The sequence below is a fragment of the Narcine bancroftii genome, chromosome 3 (assembly GCF_036971445.1).
Source record: "Narcine bancroftii isolate sNarBan1 chromosome 3, sNarBan1.hap1, whole genome shotgun sequence".
NCBI lineage: Eukaryota > Metazoa > Chordata > Chondrichthyes > Torpediniformes > Narcinidae > Narcine > Narcine bancroftii.
In genome coordinates this window covers 250,572,120-250,592,844 of record NC_091471.1, presented here as the reverse complement: position 1 = coordinate 250,592,844, position 20,725 = coordinate 250,572,120, and the positions used below count along the sequence as shown (strand labels likewise).

At 45.2% G+C, this 20,725-nt stretch overlaps 1 protein-coding gene across 1 annotated transcript in view; it reads left to right on the top strand.

The window, feature by feature from the left end:
- pkn1a (protein kinase N1a) overlaps nucleotides 1-20,725 on the top strand; it is a 170,975-nt gene that overhangs the window by 95,378 nt on the left and 54,872 nt on the right. Inside the window, exons 7-10 of the mRNA XM_069927546.1 lie at nucleotides 5,542-5,742; nucleotides 11,118-11,227; nucleotides 13,326-13,469; nucleotides 14,395-14,470. Of these exons, the coding sequence (XP_069783647.1) occupies nucleotides 5,542-5,742; nucleotides 11,118-11,227; nucleotides 13,326-13,469; nucleotides 14,395-14,470 (531 nt within the window). The remainder of the gene's footprint in view (nucleotides 1-5,541; nucleotides 5,743-11,117; nucleotides 11,228-13,325; nucleotides 13,470-14,394; nucleotides 14,471-20,725) is intronic.

Sequence of the window (20,725 nt, the reverse complement as noted above, 5' to 3'; positions counted from 1 at the left end):
AATGCATTCCAGGCAACCACCACGGTCTGCATAGAAAAATAACTTACTCCTGATGTCTTCCCTAAACATTCCCTCATCTTATACAGATACAAGGCTTTGGCTACTCTTGCCCTGGAGAAAAAGGTGGTTGCTGTCCACCCTGTTTATGCCTCTCGTAACATTGGACAATGAAGATTTTGTTTCCTGAACCATCTTTTATGGATTTTGGGTTGCTGATCACAAATAATTACCTTAACATTTTCCTATTACATACTATCTTTTAGATATAATCTATTTTTGCGATTTCTTGTCATTTAAAAAAAAAATTAACCGCATACTAATCTAACCCCTCCCACTAAACACAGTCACCAGCAAAGAAATTGTAAAGAATCGAGTATTGGCTCTTGGACATTGAATAGAAAACCCCCAGAGCACCCTGTCAAAGTAATCAAATTATGATCATAGTCCATGAATGAGCCCCATATCTTGTCAAATTCAACCTTGATCTCTTTAACATTAGATCTAATTTTCTCCACACTCCAGCAAGTCATAACATCCTGGAACCTTTGCATATGAGATGGTGCTCTGCTGTCTTTCCATCTTATTAAAATTGTTTGTCTAGCCATCGATAAAGTCAAAGCTGCTATTCTTTTTTTAGTTGAATTCAAGGAAATCCTCTCTTCTAGAGAAAAACCAAACAAAGCAATAATAGGACACGATTCTAATTTAATCCTAAGATCAAGTTTTAAAGGATTGTTCCCAATATTCTAGTAGTTCTTGTCACTCCCAAAACAAATGAATCGGAGAGGTCTCAAAGATTTGTTCAGTCTAAATTCTCTAACTCTCCTTGAATTCCCAATACGAATGTTTGTGATTTATTTTTTGATTTAAAGTTTTCCCATGGTGGATCGATAACAATTATTTATAAGAATTTGGTGGTCCTAAGTATATGTTCAGGGATGAGAATCAAGAATGAATGAATGGGAATGAGATTTGAATACTTCAATTTCAGATGAAAATTGGGATAACAGGCTTGATCTGATTAATAATTTTGTACATGACATTGTTTAATACAATTAATAGTTGTACAAAGAATACATAGGTCCAAAGTTAGATTATCTATTTTCACCCTGATGTTGATATACTGTGCGATAAGTATAAAATCTTTGAGGCCTCTCTGTTATAATTTTAACCTGCTTCAGGCATGAAGTGCAACGGTGCGGTCAGTGATGAACGCGGTGAAAGGTTTCATCACTTCATTGCGACTGTGGAAAAGCGATATCAGGGCAACTGGAATCCATCAATGCTGGCTGACTGTGGTTGGACACTGACATAAGAGGCATCAGATGCTGAGTACAAATGAAAATCAGCGGCAAAACATTTTTTTAGGTGTGATAAACTAAAGCAATGTGTCAGCATCATGATTCGATTAGACATTTTAAAGTCAATCAAAGTTAATTTAAAGCTTCTCCAACTTCCTACGTGATGCACAAAATCTGAAATTATCTTTGTGTTCAGCATGAAGTTGTCTTATCATAATCCCCAATTTCTTTCAGGAAGCAAACCTTTTGTGGGGGTGGGGGGGGTGGAATTGTTGTCCAGTGTAATCTTGTAGGTCTCTATTAAATCACCTTTCCTCTCTTTTTGCTCTGAAGCAAAAACCCCTAGCCCTAGAAAAATCTTAACTAGGGGCCTGAGAGATAGAATATGTCAACCATTGGTTGGCAAGAGGAAAATTCAGGAAAGCCAGCTTGGATTTGTGCATGAGAAACCATGTCTCAGGAAGCTGTAGAATGTTTTGAGGAGGTAATGAAGAGGTTGGATGGGGCGGGGGAAAGGCAGTTGATGTTATTGATATGGATTTTTGTAAAGCGTTGGATATAGTCCCAGATGATGGTTTGGTATGGAAGGTTAGGGCACACAAGAGGTCATCTGGATAAAATATTGGATCAGTGATAGGAATCAGAAAGTGACTTTTATTGTAAAGGGCAGTTATTCAGACTGGAGGACTATGACCAATGGAGTGCTTTAGGGTTCAGTACTGGGACCCTCGTGTCTTGCAATATATGCACACCATTTGGAGGGAGGGCCAGGATTTTGATGTGGGAATGGCAAGATATTTACAAGTCAGGACAGTGAGTGGCTTGGAGGCAAATTCGGGTGGTGGGTCCCCTTCCTTGTGACTGGTGGGTTTGGAAGGTGCTCCCTTAGGAGACTGAATGAGTTGCTGAAGTCCTTCTTGTAGGGAGTACAAACTGCTGCTGCTCTTTTAGTGGAGGAGTGAGTGACTGGCTATGCGTAAGGTACCCATCAGCGTCCTGTATGATCTTGAGTGTTGTCGAAGTTGCACTCTTTCACGCTAGTGGAGGGGATTCCATCAAGGCCTGATTGAGCATTATAGATGGTAAACAGGCTTTTGGGAGTTTGGAGGTGAGTCACTTGTCGCAGGATCCTTGCCCCCTGACCTGCTTAGTGGTCACTTTATGTATCTGGAAATCCCATTTTGGTTCCTGGTTAATGGTAACCAACACCCCCCCTCCCCCCACCAAAGGATATTGTTAATTGGGAATTCATTTGGTGATGTTAATGCCATTAAAAGTTGGGAGGAGATGGCTAGATTTTCTCCTGTAGGGTATAGTCATTACTTGGCACACATTGCTAGCCATCGATCAGCCCAGGCCTAGTTGTTGTCCAGGTCACATTGCATTTGCTTGTGGATGGTTTCATTATCTGAAAAGTTGTGAATAGTGCGTTACATTGTGCAATGATCAACAAACATACTGACTTCTGACCTTGTGAGTGATAGGAGCTCACTGGTTAAACAGCTGAAGGTGGTTGAACCTCGGATGCCATCCTGAGGAATTCCTGCAGTGATGTCAGCTGCCTGAGATGCTTGACTGGCACTATTATAAAATGCTTTTAGCATCCGATGATGGAATGCATCAAAGCACACCTCCCAGAGATGCTGGACACATTTCAATTTTCCTATAGAAGAAACCATTCCACAGATGATGCTGTAACCTTGTCCCTCCACTCCGTCCTGACCCACCTGGAGAATGATGGCTCTTACTGTAGGCTGCTGTTCATCAACTTCAGGTCAGCGTTTGATGCAATCATTCCCGAGAGGCTATCCTCGCTGGGACTCAAAATTCCCCCTGTGTGACTGGATTCTGGACTTTTTGACGGAAAGTCTGTTTGGTTTGGCAGCAAAACCTCAAGCCCCATCACGTTGAACACTGGCGCTCCGTAGGGCTGTGTGCTCAGCCCGTTACCGTTCACGCTGCTGACTCACGAGTAAATCGCCAGATTAATTTCCAAAAGAATAATCAAGTTTGTGGATGACACAATTATAGTTGGCCTCATTGGCAACAACGATGTGTCGCACTGCAGAGAATAGATTGGGAAGTTTGAAAAAAGGTGCGAGAATGACAACCTGAGTCTCAACGTGAACAAGACAAAGGAGATGATTGTAGACTTAAGGAGGATGAGGTTGACCACTCTATCGGTTCCAACGTGGAGAACTCAAAGTTCCTATCCTGGACCCACAACACCTCCTCGTTAGACAGGAAGGCACAGCAGCGCCTACACATGTTAAGGAAGTTCAGGAACAGCTGCTTCCCCTCCACCATCAGACTCCTCAACAACAAACTCAATTAGAGACTTTTTTTTCCCTGCATTGTGCAGTCGGTTGTTTACATTTCTTTATTTGTTTACATGTATAAATATCTTCTTGAGTACAGATTTTTTTTCACTATTAGTAAAGGGGTAATTCTGCCGGGCCAGCAGGAAATAGTCTCAGGGTTGTATGTGATGTCATGTTTGTCCTCTTGGCAATAAATCTGAGTGTAAGGCTACAGGCTTCCATCTTGACAACGTGTCACAGGAGCACAGTGTCCTGTCTGGCTGCATCATTGTGTGGGGCGGTAGCTGCAGGGTGTCGGACTGGAAGTCAATGCAGAGATTCATCAAAACGGGCGAGAAGATCACTGGGGTTTCCCTTTCTTCCACTGACGACATTCACTAGCAGTGTTGCTTAAGTAAGGCTCAAAGAATTATTGAGGATCCCTGCCATCCAGTCCACAGTATCTTTGGCCCACTATCATCGTGAAAGAAATACAGTAACATTAGAATTAGGGTTGCCATGCTGAGAAATAGCTTCTTCCCGCAGGCTGTGAGATTTATGAACAGCATCCTGTAACCTTGAGTCCTAAATGAAACCTAAATGAAACGAGTAAATTATTCCAAAATATTTGTGCATATTTATATTTTATGTAAATTTGTGATTATTATGTAGGATGATTGTACAAGTATAACCTGACAAAACTGTATTCTCTGGTCCTCAGTACAAAACATGCAGACATACAACCAGATATCAACATTTATACAACCAAACAGTACACATGCAGGACAAGTATTCATCGATATAAAACAAATAAATGTTGTTTCATGAATAAGGTTAGCGTGCGCAGTTTCTTTGGTTGTTCAGTATTCGTGCTGCCTGTGGGAAGTTGTTCCTCAGCCTGGTGGTTCTGGTTCTGATACTCCTGTATCTCTTCTCCCACGGGAGCAGCTGAAAGATGCTGTGTACAAGGGATGGAATGGATCCCCAATGATTTTTCATGGCCTCTTCAGACAGCAATCTTGGTAGATCACATTAATTGGGGAGGGGGAGGGAAGGGAGACTCCAGTGATCCTCTCTGCCAGTCTTATGGTCCTGTGGATTGACTTCTGATCCATTTCTCTGCAGCAACCGTACCACACTGTAATGCAGTAGCCAGGATGCTCTTGATAGAGCTTGTATAAAAGGTGGTCGGTAGCTGTGCCCACTCTAGTCTTCTCAGGAAATGCAGTCGCTGTTGCACCTTCCTGACAAGTGAGGAGATGTTGAGTGTCCACAATCAGTTAATAGTCAAATGAACTCCAAGGAACTTGGTGCTCTCCACTCTCGACTAAAGAGTTGTTGATGTGTAGTGGAGGGTGGTTGTCCTGGTCCTCCTGAAGTCCATGATCTTCATCTTGTCCAAGTTGAAACTCAGGTTGTTACTCTCTTACCATTTCACGAGATTTTCCACCTCTTCTCTGTGTTGTAACAGTACGTGCCAACTCCTGTCCTCAAAGCCCTGACCCTGTCTACCTTGGTGAGAATAAATGACAGGAATGGGATTGCACAGTGAGCCATCATAGACTCCCCAGATTTCTCCTGTTGTAGGGAAATATGGAGAAGATCTTGACCCATCAGGTGGCACCTGCATAACCATAGCAGATCCAAAACCTTTGAACGAGCGATAACATTATGATAGCTGATTCAGAAGGTTCATTCATCTTCACATCCCTGTCAAATTTTGCAGCAAATATGGGATTGTGTTTGGTTTTCGCAAAGCTACAAAAGGAAGGAATTGGGGAAATAATTCAATTAAGGTTTCATATTTATTGTTGGAATACATACATAACATCCCATACACCTCTGAGATTCCTTTTTTCATGCGGGCACATTTAGAATTGCCCATTTTTAATCGAAGTGGCACGTGAATAGAACATCACCTGGCTCTTTGTTTATTTCAGGCACGTTGGAGGTGCGAATTGCTGGATGCACAGGACTTTTGGAGACGGTTCCAGGGCGTTCTCGTGGTTCTGGAGTATCTCTGCCTGCGTACAGTCCCAGTGAAGGTCGGAATTCTTTCATGAGCCGGACGAGCAGGGGTCTGTATGGAAGAAGTGGCAGTGGCAGTGGCCGTAACTTCATTAAAACAGAAGATTTGTCCAGTTGAGTTATTAAACTAATCCTTTGTCTTTCAGTTTGCAGTTTAAGAAAAAAATAGCATTGTCCAGTGAGTTCTTGTTCAATTGAATGTATAAATATAACAGATAAGCAAGCTGCCATTTGTGAATAACCTTGGAAATACTTGGCAACTCCAGCACTGTCTGTGGAAAGAGGAACTGAATTGACGTTTCTGATCTGACACATAGTTGTGATTTCGTTGTGATAAATCTCATTACTTTTGAAAATACAGTGAAACCCCTGGAACCGTATGTCTAGGGATTTGTAGCTGCTGGATAAGTGTATTCTCTGGTTGCTTGAGACTTACTCTTACAATGCCTGACTAATACACCAGTTTAAAATAAACAGTTTAAGAATAAACAGTTTAAAAGATGAAAATACTAGGCTGTACTTACACTGAACAAACTTCACGCATGAATATACAAACTTGAAAGCATTTTTCTTTATTTTCAGTCACATTCTTTGAAAACATTTAACCATTGCTGCATCTGCAGGTTTCTCCCCCTCCACAGAGCTGCCTGAAAGATGAACAATAACATTATTGATAATTAATTCTCCCCCTTCCCAAGTTTACAGATAAAGCCTCTGACCGGGGTGACTCTTACTAAGCAGGGAATAGGAGACACTTTAAGACAATGGCGAGCGTCATCAACCAGTTCTTCATCCTGGGCGACGCCATCACTGTTTCACACAATGTTATTCAAACAGCTGCTATGAGCAAAGCTCAACCAAGGCTCTCTGCTGGCTGGATATTTGCTCCCATCTTCACCAAAGGTTTATGTGTTACTTCAGAGAGCATTTACTTTTAAAATTTTAAACTTAAAATTTTACCTATTACTTAATTCTTTTTTATTTTTATTTTTTTTAATTTATTTTCTTTTTTTAACAATTGCTTGAGACTGCTGTTTGCTTGAATTCTAGATACCAGGGGATTTTACTGTATGCTATTAGCAGTGCATCCTCTGTCGAAGGTCAACGATAGCTTCAAATGTTCCACTGTAACTCAGTTTTGTGGGCGGGCTGCCACACAGACAGGATTTAATGATGATGTTTGATGATGGACCTCATTTCACCCTTCCTCCTTTGGCCATAGCAAGCTTTGTCTCGTAATTATTGTTCGTCTTAACTCCTTTGAAATAGATTTATTCCACAAATTCAGAATGTGTGAGAATGGAACAGTTTAGAAGGGGGGTACACTGCTGTAAGTTTCTTTCCCGCTGAATGGGAGTTGGAGTGAGAGTGTGCGGGAGCAGGATGGTTTATGAAGGTGAAAGGCCATCGTATAACTGGGCCAAAGTTAGAGTGGTGAGTTGAGGCTTTGGCTTAAGAGACTAAGATACGGCTGTGGTGAGATTTTATTATTTATTCTTTGACCTTCTATTAGTATCAAGGTGGTATAGTCAAAATGGCAACAGTGTTAGGACAGTGCTCATCTCAACTCATGGAATTCTGGGAGACTTGCCGTCTCCCTGACCACTCCACCTGCACGAGATGCATCTCCTTACAGACCGTGTCAGGGAAGTGGAGCTGCAGCTTGATGACAGGAGAATGAGGAGTTCATAGATAGGAGCTACAGGAAGGCAGTCCTACCTAAGCTGTAGGGAGCCATGTGACTGTCGGGAGAGGGAAAGCCAAAGCAATCAGGCAGGTAGTGCAGGGGTGCTATTGTGGCCGTTCCACTCAACAGTAAGTATTCTGTTGGGAAGAGCACAGCCTACCAGGGGCAAAGCTGCAGTGATAGAGTCTCTGCCACTGAGCCTGGCCCTGTGGCTCAGAAGGGAAGGAGGGAAAAAAGGAGAGCAGTGATGACGGGGGTCTCCATAGTTAGTTGAGTAGAAAGGAAATAAAGAGAGATGCCCAGTTCATTGCCTCCCAGATGCCAGGATCAGGGACATCTTGGATTGGGACCATGGTATCCTGAAAAGAGAAAGTGAGCAGCCAGAAGTCATGGCACCTAGGTAGGAGAAAGGATATGGTCCTAAAGAGAGAATACAGGGAGCTAGGTAGGAAGCTGAAAGACAGGATCTCAAGGGTAGTAACCTCAGGATTGCTGACTGCCTTGAGCCAGAATGATATGGCAGAAATGGCCCGTACAATTGGTGCAAGGACAGGAAGTCAGGTGTCTGGATCAATGGGATTTCCTCTGGGGAAGATGCCATTTTCACAGAGGACCAGTTATTACCTGAACTGGAAGGGGTCCAAAATCCTGGTAGAGAGGTTTGCAAGAGTTGCTGTGGAGAGTTTAAACGAGTTTGGCAGGGAGATGGGAACCAGAATGACAGGGCAGATGGTGGAAAGGTTGATGAAATGTGTAGTGAGATGGTGAGGAAGGACAGACAGTGGAGGGAGCATAAATGTAGTCGGAAGGAATGAAATGTGTCTACTTCAATGCAGGAAGTATTAGGAATAAGGGAGATGAAGTTAGAGCAAGGGGGGATTTACAGAGGTTTGGCTGACATAAGGACGGGATTGACCGGTGCATGCACTAGATGTTTCAAAAGGGATAGGATGGGAAGTAAAAGAAGGGTGGAGCAGATTCTGTGCCACACAGTGAAGTATCTTGACACGATGATACCTTTGTAGAAGTTGTTAAAGGATGTGGATGAAATTTCCTCAAGTTTCTGGGGAAGTCGAGGCTCTTGTGCACCTTCTAGGCCATTGCGTTGACATGAGTGACCAGGACAGGTCACATTGTTCATGACCTCCACCTCGGTGCCATTCATACGGACTGGGGAGTGAGCTCCAGCCCTCCCACGGATGTCTGCGAGTGGTTTTGCTGGCATTGAGGGGAGGGATGTTGTCCTGGCACCAAGCCACTATAGTAGTCCCTCTGTTTTCGTTCTACATAATGCTTCTGTAGTGTAACAGCATAACATTTGCCTCCCATATGTAATGTCTTCAGTTAGATCCTGAGTAGTGTTAGGTCTGCTTTGTTCATGAATGAGTGAGACAAACACCAGACTGAGTCGAAATCAGGGTTCTTTGTTCTTTATTACCGGATTGTAACACTTGCGACTAACAATGTTAGTCGGAGAATGCATTCTTCCGTTATCAGCAAAATGGTGATTTTTTATACCCTTGGATACATGCTTAGAACATCATCATATCATTACTTGTCCAATGACTAAAACTGTTGCTATCCTTTCCCTGCTAGCTTCCTGCCTCTCAATCCATCAATGTCTCTCTTATCTTGTAAGTACAAGGATGCATTCACATCTTGTTACAGCCCTGTACAGGGTAACTCCTTACACATTCCCATCTCATGATGTTTTACCTTACAATCCCTCCTTTGTCCTCTTTAGAGGACAATCTCGCCCTGACTATGCTACCACCGCGTTACATTAGTTCGCCTATTATTGCCAAGCTCTATACGGGTTCTGTTCACAGGGTAGTTCGGCTGGTGGGCGAGGGCTCCCCCAACCCTCCTTTGCGTACACCCCCCATCCGTCACCCCGATCCCATTGCCCGTTTACAAGTTTCATCCCATTTGCCCCCAAGCAAAAAACTAGCTAACCCCCCGTACATTAGTAAATTCCCAAGTTAACATATGGTCTACAATCTAATTCATAATACTTGTTCTACAATCTGATTAATAATGTTTGTGTTACAATCAATGTTATAATATTTGTTCTACAATCAAGGTTATAATATTTAGGTTACAAGCAAGGTTAAAATTATATATGTAACAGTAGGAACTTACTTTCACAGGTGGCATGGTTTGCCCAACACCATTACAGCAGTCAGTGGCCCGGGTTCGAATCTGCTGGTTTCTGTAAGGAGTTTGTACATTCTCCCCATATTCTCCAGGTGCTCCAGTTGCTTCCCACGTCCCAAAGGCCTATGTACTCAGATTCTCCCCCAGACCCAGCGACTGCGTGGCCTATCATCCCTCTCTAACTCCAACAGCCAAATCCTCCATCATAGGCCGAATGTCTAACAATAATGAATCACAAGATAATTAATTTAGTTACAGCACAGATATGGTCCTTCTGACCCAAGAGCCCTTGTTGCTTAAATACACCCATATGACCAATTAACACATCAATTAACTAATGTTTTAACCTCCTCCACAATCTTTGGCAAGGCATCGCAGGCACCCACAACTCTTTAAAAAAAACTTGCCCTGATGTCTCCCCTAAAGGCAAGAACAACGAAGGGATCAGGGAAAGGAGTCGAGTCACACAGGGAGAGTCTTTATCTCTAATGACCGCTCTTTTTGTGACTCAGCTCCCTCCACTGATCCCTGTTTCTCTTGCCTCTCTCTCCCTGCGTCTGGCAACTACCATTCTCCAGCCTCTGTCTGTCCCGTTTCACCTCTCCCTGCATCACCAATCTCTTCTCCTCCCACCCTGCCCTCTTCACCTTGGCTTCCCTCTCCATATTTTCAGTTTTGATGAAGGGTCTGTCCATTCTTTTACTCCCACGGACACTGCTCGAGCCGCTGAGTTCCCCAGCAGAGCATCCACAGTTTCTTGTGTGTTTCTCTGGCTCGAGATCCTGGCATCTGCAGGTTTTGTTTCTTGATCATCTCTGTTTGGTTTCCCCACTGTTGAGGAGAACGCATTGTGAAGCATGAGCATCAAGGTTCAGTTTGAGGTTACTCAATGAGCTTGAGGTTCAGCTTGAGGTTACCCACTGAGCTTGAGGTTCAGCTTGAGGTTACCCACTGAGCCTGAGGTTCAGCTTGAGGTTACCCTCTGAGCGTGATCATGGGGAGAATGTACAAGATCCTTACAGACAGTGCCAGATTTGAACCCTGGTCACTGGTGCTGTGATAGTGTTATGTCAACCATGGCATCCTTAAAAATCCAGCAGAGTTTGGGGTGGGAGTGGAAGGGGACTGAACATTTCATTCAAAGAGGGGTGAGAACGTGGAGCTGTGCACCACAGGGATGCTGATGCCAGTTACACTGAGCCACAGAGGAGGGAGAGGGAAAGCAGTTTGTGCTGATGGACTGACGAAGGACATGTTTAGTTCATGGACAATTTGATATAAATAACAAATGCTGGTATTTTCAGTGATCTCTGTATCCTGGGAATGGTGATGGAAAAAGTGTTCTTTGCTTCACTAATGGTCTCTGAAGATGAACTTTACCAGCTGCCATTTTGCTGCCTGGATGTGATGTACAATTTCACGGGCACAGCATGTTTAAACTTAATTAATATATGTGGCATTGAGTTAATCTATCGGAAGAGTGTGTAATGGAGACTGCAGGCACAGGTTTGGTTCCCCGGAGGAGCAGTGAGAAATGGAGGGGATCTAAAATCCATGAAGGATGTGCTTATGTTGAGCAGAGTTGACCGATGATGGTACTTCAAGCGGGCCGATATGGTTTTCACACTTTTCCTTTCCCACCAGACGAAGTGAGTGCTGTCCTGAAGCTTGACAACATCGTTGTGGGACAGACTGCGTGGAAATCAGTAGGCGATCAATCCTGGAATCAGAGCTTCACAGTGGAGCTGGAGCGTGTGAGTAGCCTGAGTCCGGTGGGGGGGTGGGGGGGGTCAGGGACAGGATTATCACCAGGAGTTAATGAGTGATCATCAGGGTGCAATTGTGCTGCAGGGAGGGGGAGTGGGGCCGGGATGGTACAGTCCGGGGGGTTGGGGGTTGGGGGGAGCAGGGCTGGGAAGGAGTGGGGCAAAGTTAGGGGAGTGGGACTGGGAGGGGCAGCAGGGTGAGAGGGAGGTGGGGGAGGGGACTGGGAGGAGTAACAGGACTGGGAAGGGGAGCACAGCATGGGGGGCAAAGAGCTGGGGGGAGCGAGATGGGGAGGGGAGCGGACCAGGGGGTGCAGGGCAGCTGGGAGGGGGTTGAGAAGGTGATTGTGCTGCAGGAAGCAGACCAGATTCACCAAGACAGGGCGAGGGTCAGAGTGTTTTAAGTATTTGCATCCCAGTAAATTGGTCGTTCGGTGTCCTGGGATAGGATTGGGGGTTTGATCTTTCACACAAGACCACCCTTAACCAGGACACTGAATGCTTTCACACTTGCAAGGGATTATCCCTGGCATTTGTCTATTCTACTTTTAATAGGAAGTGCCTGCAATGCAGTTGCCCGTTTCACAATTGCCTGATCTCAACGTCGGTGTCTGCAGATGCCGGGGAATGTACAAGGGGTCGAGGCCGCCAATCCCCGTCTTGAGATGACGTCATCTGACACTGGGGTTGAGCAGATTTTGCTTTCACACTTGGCATTTTAAAGGCCGATTGGCGTTTGATTCCTGGGATCACTGGCAAGTGTGAAAGGGGCTTCAGATGCATGCAACCATTGGTCTGGGTAACAGAAACTCACTGCAATTCACAAATCACAAACCTAAACTACAGAATAAGGTCCTCTTCTGAAGAATTTTTTGTGGAAAGAATAAATAAATCAACCCCAAATGTATTTATTTATTTTTCAAATATGTTTCTTGACTAATGTGCAGAGAACATGGAATGTGGAATGGTTCAGCGCAGGGACAAGCCCTCAGTCCATAATATCTGTGCTGAACATGATCGCATCTCCCTGCACGTGGTGCATTCTGTCTTTGCCTATTCATGATCTTGTAATCTTGTAAGCATTACAGCAAAATCCTCGTTATCTGGCATTCAAGCAACTGGCAAAAAAATTGTGGAAAATAAATAGATATAAAATGCGAAAGGTTAAGATTGGTGCTTTTTGGCGGTTACTTTGCCAATCCAATCAACACGCCATCTGAAGCCACCGGTAAATTCACATTATCCGGCATCTACCAGGCTGGTGGATTTGAAGAGTGAGGGGGAATGATTGAAACCTGCGTAGTATGCACGCTACTGTGAAGTGTGGAGAGAGGACAAACACCCAAGAAGTCAAAATCTAAGACTGATTTAATATATTGGCAGCTCTGCTTATATTCTCTCCCCGCTGCTGACGACAGGAGTGACATCACAGCAGTGGCGGCCTCAGATTGGTCAGCGTTCCTGCTGTTGCTCTTTTCCTGCCATGCAGGTTGTCACCTGGAACAAAGGTTGTTGGCCCCCGTGTGGTCTGCTTGGTCGCCACATTCGTGAGCAATCTCGTGTACCAGGTCCTATTCCGGTTAGTGGGCCACTATACCTGCAAGATGTTCATAACATTAGGCTCTATGCTACCTGGGTGGAACATGAGGTGTTATACTGTTATTTGGCATTGGGCTTCACCCAAGCTGCGGAGGAGACCAAGGATGGACAGGCCAGTTTGCGATACCGGGGGTTTTACAGTATCATCATATCTGTTTCCATTTCTCCCCACCCACTGACAGCACCTTCCACTCTCCATAAAAAGTCCTGCCTTAAACTACTCACCATAAACTGAGACCCTCTGGTATTTGACAGTTCCACCTGGGAGATGGACTCCAGCCTCTGACCCTGCCTACACCTCTCATTGTTGTGTATGACTTCTGCCAGCTCACCCTCAGCTTCCAAAGCTCCATGTCTGTCCAACCTTTCCACTCAGCCACAACTCTCCAATCCTGGTGAACCTCAGCTGCAACTATATTTCTGTATGGGATGTGCTGGAGTCTATTAAATCTGGAACTCTTGATTTTTAATCTTCCTTACTTTTCAGTCTCGAGAATTGGAAATTAGTGTCTACTGGAAAGATTGGCGTTCGCTCTGTGCATTAAAATATCTCAAGCTGGAAGATTTTCTGGATAATCAACGTCATGAAATCCACTTGGATCTGGAGCCTCAGGGAATGTTGCTGACTGAGGTACATCTGAGGATCGATGACAACTTCATTACTTGTAGGAATGTAGTGAACAAGTTCATGAACTCAGGGGTTACTAAGATGGGATGTTGGGACTCACTTTAAATGTAGATCCTCTAATCCAGTGGTTCTCAACTTTTTCTCCCACTTGCACACCACTTTAAATAATCCCTTACAATCCACATCCTATGAAATAAGTGCTCTGTGGTTAGTAAAGGATTACTTAAAGTGGTATGTGAGTGGGGGGGAAGGTTGAGAACCACTGTTTTAGTGTGTGACATTTTATCCAGGGTAAATTATTCTGGTCTACCCTATCAATGTTTCTCAATATTTTATAACCTCTATCACATCAACCCTCAACCTCCAGAGAAAACAGCTGAAGTTTTTCCATTCTCCCCCCCCCGCCCACCCCCCCCCCCCCCCCCAAATACCTGATATTGACTACTTTTAATGTCAACAAGATTTACTGATGGGTAGGGATCAAAGAATTATTGAGGACCCTTTCCACCTTTGACCCACTACCATCAAGAAGGAGGTCCAGGGGGATTGAAATCAGAACTGCCAGGCTGGGTAATGGGAAGGGAGACCCCAGTGATCTTCTAGGTCATTTTAACGATCTCTGTTCCTGGGTTTGGAAACAGGACCCCAGGGTTGAGCAAAATCAGTTTGTGCTCAGCTGGTTGCGAGACTGCCTCGCTTGGGGCAATGTGGAGACAGGTACTGTTGCAGTGTTTGAGGGGGAAAGAAACTGGACAGATGCATGGATGGGATGGGCTTAGTGGGATATTGGGTAAATGCAGGCAGGTGGGATTAGCGTGGGTGGGATATTTTGGTCGGAGTGGGCAGGTTTAACTGAAGGGGCTGTTTTCATGCTCTCTAGCTCTAAGATGACCGATCTCTCAGTCTATGACTAATTGTTATTTGACAGGTCACCTTCTCCAACCCAGTGATCGAAAGAATCCCTAAACTACAACGGCAAAAGAAGATTTTTTCCAAGCAGCAAGGTAAAGTGAAATTGTTTTGGGATCATCCTGATTTTTGCTACATTTAAAGTTCAGCCCATTGACATAATCTGAATTAGAATGTTCTGTAAAGATCCAATTTGTAAATTGCTTGTCTTTCTAATAACTCTTCACAGTCAGCAAAACGGCCATGCAAACAGATTTGAAAAGAATTACAGTTAATTTTTGAGTAACTGCTTAATTGACCACATCCTTGATGTTGATCTGAGAGCTAATCTGAACTTAATTGCAGTGTGGTGGAAGATGAAAAACTGTTATGAAGGAAAAGCCTTCCTGTTCACAATTCTGAAAATGGAGGCAGAAGTTCCTGACAAGTTTGTGCGTAGTCTACCAGTCATTGCTGTTGTTGGCAGCACTTTAGTGGGATTCTAGGAGATATAACACTCTGCCTGAGCTGCCTCATCAACAGACCATGTTGAATTACAAGATCACAAGATATAGGGCCAGAAGTAGGCTAAACGGCCCATCGAGTCTGCTCCACCATTGTATCATGAGCTGATCCATCATCCCACTCAGCCCCACACTCTGGTCTTCTCCCCGTACCCCTTGGTACCCTGACTAATCAAATACCTTAAATACATCCAACTACTTTGCTTCCACAGCTGCCTGTGGCAACAAGTTCCACAGACCCCTGATCTTCTGGCTAAATAAATTTTTTTACATCTCTGTTTTAAATGACATCCTTTTATCCTGAAATTGTGCCCTCTTGTCCTCGAATCCCCTACCATGGGAAACATCCCTGCCACATCTACTCTGTCCAGGCCTTTCAGCATTCGAAATGCCTCTATGAGGTCCCCTTCATCCTCTGTTCTCCAGCGAGTCCAGTCCAAGAGCCACCGAATGTTCCTCATACGCTAACTTTTTCACTCCTGGTATCATTCTAGTAAATCTTCTCCATGTCTTTTCTCAAACTGCCCAGTCTGTTTCTATTAGAATTAAGACTGAGATTCTCTGTGAAGGAAGAGGTTTAGCAGGACGTTAGAAGTCGGAGTACTCAAGATGGCAGAGGTCGACAGCATCGAGTCCACGCTGCTGAAGATCCAGCTGCGCTGGGTGGGTCACGTCTCCAGAATGGAGGACCATCGCCTTCCCAAGATCATGTTATATGGCGAGCTCTCCACTGGCCACCGTGACAGAGGTGCACCAAAGAAAAGGTACAAGGACTGCCTAAAGAAATCTCTTGGTGCCTGCCACATTGACCACCGCCAGTGGGCTGATAGCGCCTCAAACCGTGCATCTTGGCGCCTCACAGTTTGGCGGGCAGCTACCTCCTTTGAAGAAGACCGCAGAGCCCACCTCACTGACAAAAGGCAAAGGAGGAAAAACCCAACACCCAACCCCAACCAACCAATTTTCCCCTGCACCCGCTGCAACCGTGTCTGCCTGTCCCGCATCGGACTTGTCAGCCACAAATGAGCCTGCAGCTGACATGGACATTTACCCACTCCATAAATCTTCGTCCGCGAAGCCAAGCCAAAGAAGAAGTGTGAAAGTCTGTAGGCACTGTGATTGTAGTTCAACAACAAAGTCGGCATCACCAGGATGTTGCCTGGTTTAGACAGAGTGAGTTAAGGGGAGAGGCTGAGCAAAGTTGGAGTCTCGAAGGCTGAGAGGAGACCTGATTGAAGTGTACTTAGGATGGGCCGACTTACAATGGTAATAGTGTGACTGTCGGTATTTACTATCACATAATACGTTAAAGTAAACTGATCGCAAGTATCGTTGATTTTTCCAATAAACGTTGATAATTCCTCTAAGGTGAATTCTTTGTAGCCTCCTTGGTCAATCACTTCTTTTAATTCAGTCGGAAAGGTTAAAGGGACTGATTTAGCGCTGTCGGGAGAGAGCGGGGTAGTGGGATCAGTGTGGGGTCCAATCTAGCGCTGTTTTTTTCCCTCACATCCATTATTTATTTATTTTTGAAATGAAATTTATAACAATATCGTGGCATGTTCACAACAATGAATTCTGATTCTACACAAAATTAATGCAAAAGAAACATCAGAGCAAGGTTGTGCCTGCCGTCGGAGGGGAAGAAGCCATCCTTGTGTCGATGAGTGCTCGTCTTCAGGCTCCTCGACCTTTTCTCCACATGGGAGCAGAGCAAAGAGGGCCTGGGTGGGTGGGTGGGGGGAGGTACTTGAGGAGAGAGGCTGCTTTTTTAAGACATCGCCTCATGTCGATGTCCTCGGCGGAGTGAAGACAATCTAGCGCTGTTGAGGGAGACCTGGGTAGTGGGATCAGTGTGGGGTCTGATCTAGTGCTGTCGGGGGAGAGCGGGGCAGTGGGATCAGCCACAAAGGGTTTGCAGTCTCCAGGGAAGCGGAAGACTAGCGCAGATCACCTTTTTAAATATATTTAACGAGGTAGATTCTGCACATACCTTGGACAGAGAATTGGGGCAGTGTAGCAGTTAGTGCAATCTAGACCAGGGTTCAAATCCCGTGCTGATTGTAAGGATTTTGTACGTTCTCCCCTTTATGGCGTGCATTTGCCCTGGGAGCTTTGGTTTCCTCCCACCGTTTGAAATGTCCCACAGATGTAAGTTAATTGGGTGTAAATCGGGTGCCACGGACTCGTGGGTAGAAATGGCCTGTTACCATGCTGTGTGTCTAAAAATTTTTTAAAATTCCACAGATTCATCATTCTCTGGGAAAAGTATTTCCTCCTCATTTCTATCCTAAGCATACTTCCTCCAATCATGAAGCAATATCTCCTTGTTCCAGTCTCACCCACTAGTTGGAAAAAAACTTTCCTGACTCTGTCTTATCTGTCAATTTCATAGTTTTCTTTTTCAATAAAGATCCCTTCTCATTCTTCAGAATTCTCGCGAGTACAGTCCCAGGCGTCTCAAGCCTTTCTCAGAAGATAACCCCCCATCTCCTGGTGAACCTCCTCTGCACCATCTCCAAAGCCAGTATATCCTTTCTCAAGTAAGGAGACCAGACCTATGCACAGTACTCCAGGGCGATCTCACCAGTATCCTGTACATCCATGCACTTAAGTGCCTTCCCTCCAGCAATGGCTGGTATTCCATTTGCCTTCTTGATAACCTGTTTCACCTGCAATTCGCATACAAGCACTCCCACATCCTTCTGTACAGCAGCATGCTGAATCTATCTTTAAGTAATTGATCTATTTTTTTCCACCCAAAGTGGATGACCTTGCATTTACCAACATTATACTCCATCTGCCATTTCCTTGCCCACTCATTGATCTGCCTCTCTGCAGATTCTCTGCATCCTCTACATCAGTGGTTTTCAGCCTTTTCTTTTCACTCACACACCACTTTAAGTAATCCCTATGCCATAGATCAGGGGTGTCAAACTCAAATTCACGGAGGGCCAAAATTAAAAACTTGGACTAAGTCGAGGGCCGAACTAAATATTTATTGAAAATTTTCAACAACATCTGCATGTTTTCTCTTCTTTCAACATATGTAATGTTAAACTTTTTCTTATTAAAATAAATGTTTAATAATAGTTTTGGATAAACTCTTTCCAGAAGCATTAACAAATGAGAAATAAAATATTCAATAAATAATATTTCTCTATAGAGGATTTGTCAAATGTTGCTAGTGTGCTGTCGAATAGTAAAATCTGAGGGCTATTGAGAATGTGGGAGAATAACATGATTCCTGAAACAATCAAATGGGTGACTGATTGTGGGCATGAACTCTAGCAGGGTTATTTGCCATGCCCTTTTTCCATTGGTACAGATATCCTTTGATTTACATACTTTTCAAGTTTTATGCCTAATGAGCTTGTATCCAGGTGCAGGACCATTTTTAACCAGGAATATATTTATCACTGTGACATGAAACTATTGGAAGATCGTTTTATCCTGAGATTAAAGTTCATAATACTTACTCAGGCCTGTGTGTGGGAGGGCGGGGTTTGCGGGCGATCGGGTTGGACAACGACAATGCGGGGGCATCAGCTCTCGCTGCAGGGGCATCAGCTCTCGCTGCAGGGCGGCATCTCGGCGGATCAGCGGCCCCGTCACCGTGAGTCGCGGGTCGGCCTGCGGCAGGGAGGGGGAGTGGGCAACGGTCCTGGCGAGGTCAGGCCCGAGGCCTCCGGTTCCGGGCGCTGGGAAGTGGCCTTGGCTTCCCCTGACACCGGCCAGGCCGCACTGCGGTGGGGGGGCGGGCAGGGGGACACGACAGTGCGGGGGCATCGGCTCTCGCTGCAGGGCGACATCTCGGTGGATCAGCGGCCCCGTCACTGTGAGTCGCGGGTCGGCCTGTGGCAGGGAGGGGGAGTGGGCAACGGTCCTGGCGAGGTCAGGCCCGAGGCCTCCGGTTCCGGGCGCTGGGAAGCGGCCTTGGCTTCCCCTGACACCAGCCAGGCCCCAAAACCAGAGTCCACGGTGAGACCCTGCAACGTAAACAGAGGAGGTGGGGGCGATTAGCGGGCTAACGCCAATGCATTCTGGGATTTATAGTATTAGCTGTGCATGCGCTATACTGGCGAGGCGGCCAGCGGGCCACCTCTAATACATTTTTGAAATGATCTTGCGGGCCAAATATAATTATATTGCGGGCCAAATTTGGCCCACGGGCCAGAGTTTGACATGTGTGCCATAGATGCTCTGTAATTAGTAAGGGTATGTGAGTGGAAAGAAAATGGTTGAAAACCACTGTTTTAATCATAACTAATTGACTAAACATGTGCATGGTTTCAGAATTTCAAGGGAAATGGGTCAATGACAATTTTTCTCAAGCAAAATATTTCAGTAACAATCGAATCTGGATCAATGATTCTCAACCTTTTTCCTCCACTCACATACCACTTTGAGCAATCCCTTACTAATCACAGAGCACCGATGGCATAGGGATTACTTAAGGTGGTAAGGGAGTGGAAAGAAAAAGTTTGAAAACTACTGCTCTACATAATTTGCTTTTCCACTCAATTCTGTAATCAGTACACTTAGGTAGACTCCACTTGGTCCCCTTCCCCAAATTGTTAACATATCCTTCCGACCACTGCTCACCTCTGATTGGCACCCAGAGAAACATCAACTCTCTTCCTCTAACTGGTTAACCAATCCTGATCCATGCTAACGCATTACTCCCAACTCCATGCATCCAAAAACTAACAAGATCTGAAGTGCACACAAGTTTGGGCTGCATCGTACCCACAGAGAATTATTGGAGTAGTGCATAAGGTCAGAGACAAGACAGATCAAAGACAGATGGAGAATTAAATGAGGGGCGACTGGAAGTTCTGGGTCACTCTTGGTGACTTTACAAAAAAGGTTCTGCAGAGATTTGATGGGTATCTGAATAGTCAGGCTACCGAAAGTTATGGAGAGAAGGCAGTGAAGTGGGGCTGAGTGGATCACCTCATGATGGAACAGCAGAGCAGACTGATGGGCGGATAGCCTACTTCTGCTTCAATATTTTATGGGCTAACTCCATACAATTTTGGAGGGTGGGAAAAAACTGGAGAAAACCCACATAGGCATGGGAAAAATGTGCAAACTCCACGCAGACAGCACTGGATTTGAATCCAGGCTGATGGCACAGTAATAGCTTTGAACTTTTTCTTTGGCTTGGCTTCGCGGACGAAGATTTATGGAGGGGGTAAATGTCCACGTCAGCTGCAGGCTCGTTTGTGGCTGACAAGTCCGATGCGGGACAGGCAGACACGGTTGCAGCGGTTGCAGGGGAAAATTTGTTGGTTGGGGTTGGGTGTTGGGTTTTTCCTCCTTTGCCTTTTGTCAGTGAGGTAGGCTCTGCGGTCTTCTTCAAAGGAGGTTGCTGCCCGCCAAACTTTGAGGCGCCAAGATGCACGGTTTGAGGTGATATCAGCCCACTGGCGGTGGTCAATGTGGCAGGCATCAAGAGATTTCTTTAGGCAGTCCTTGTACCTCATCTTTGGTGCACCTCTGACACGATGGCCAGTGGAGAGCTCGCCATATAACACGATCTTGGGAAGGCGATGGTCCTCCATTCTGGAGATGTGACCTACCCAGCGCAGTTGGATCTTCAACAGCGTGGATTCGATGCTGTCGGCCTCTGCCATCTCGAGTACTTCGATGTTAGGGATGAAGTCGCTCCAATGAATGTTGAGGATGGAGCGGAGACAACGCTGGTGGAAGCGTTCTAGGAGCTGTAGGTGATGCCGGTAGAGGACCCATGATTCGGATCCGAACAGGAGTGTGGGTATGACAACGGCTCTGTATACGCTTTGTGAGGTTTTTCAGTTGGTTGTTTTTCCAGACTCTTTTGTG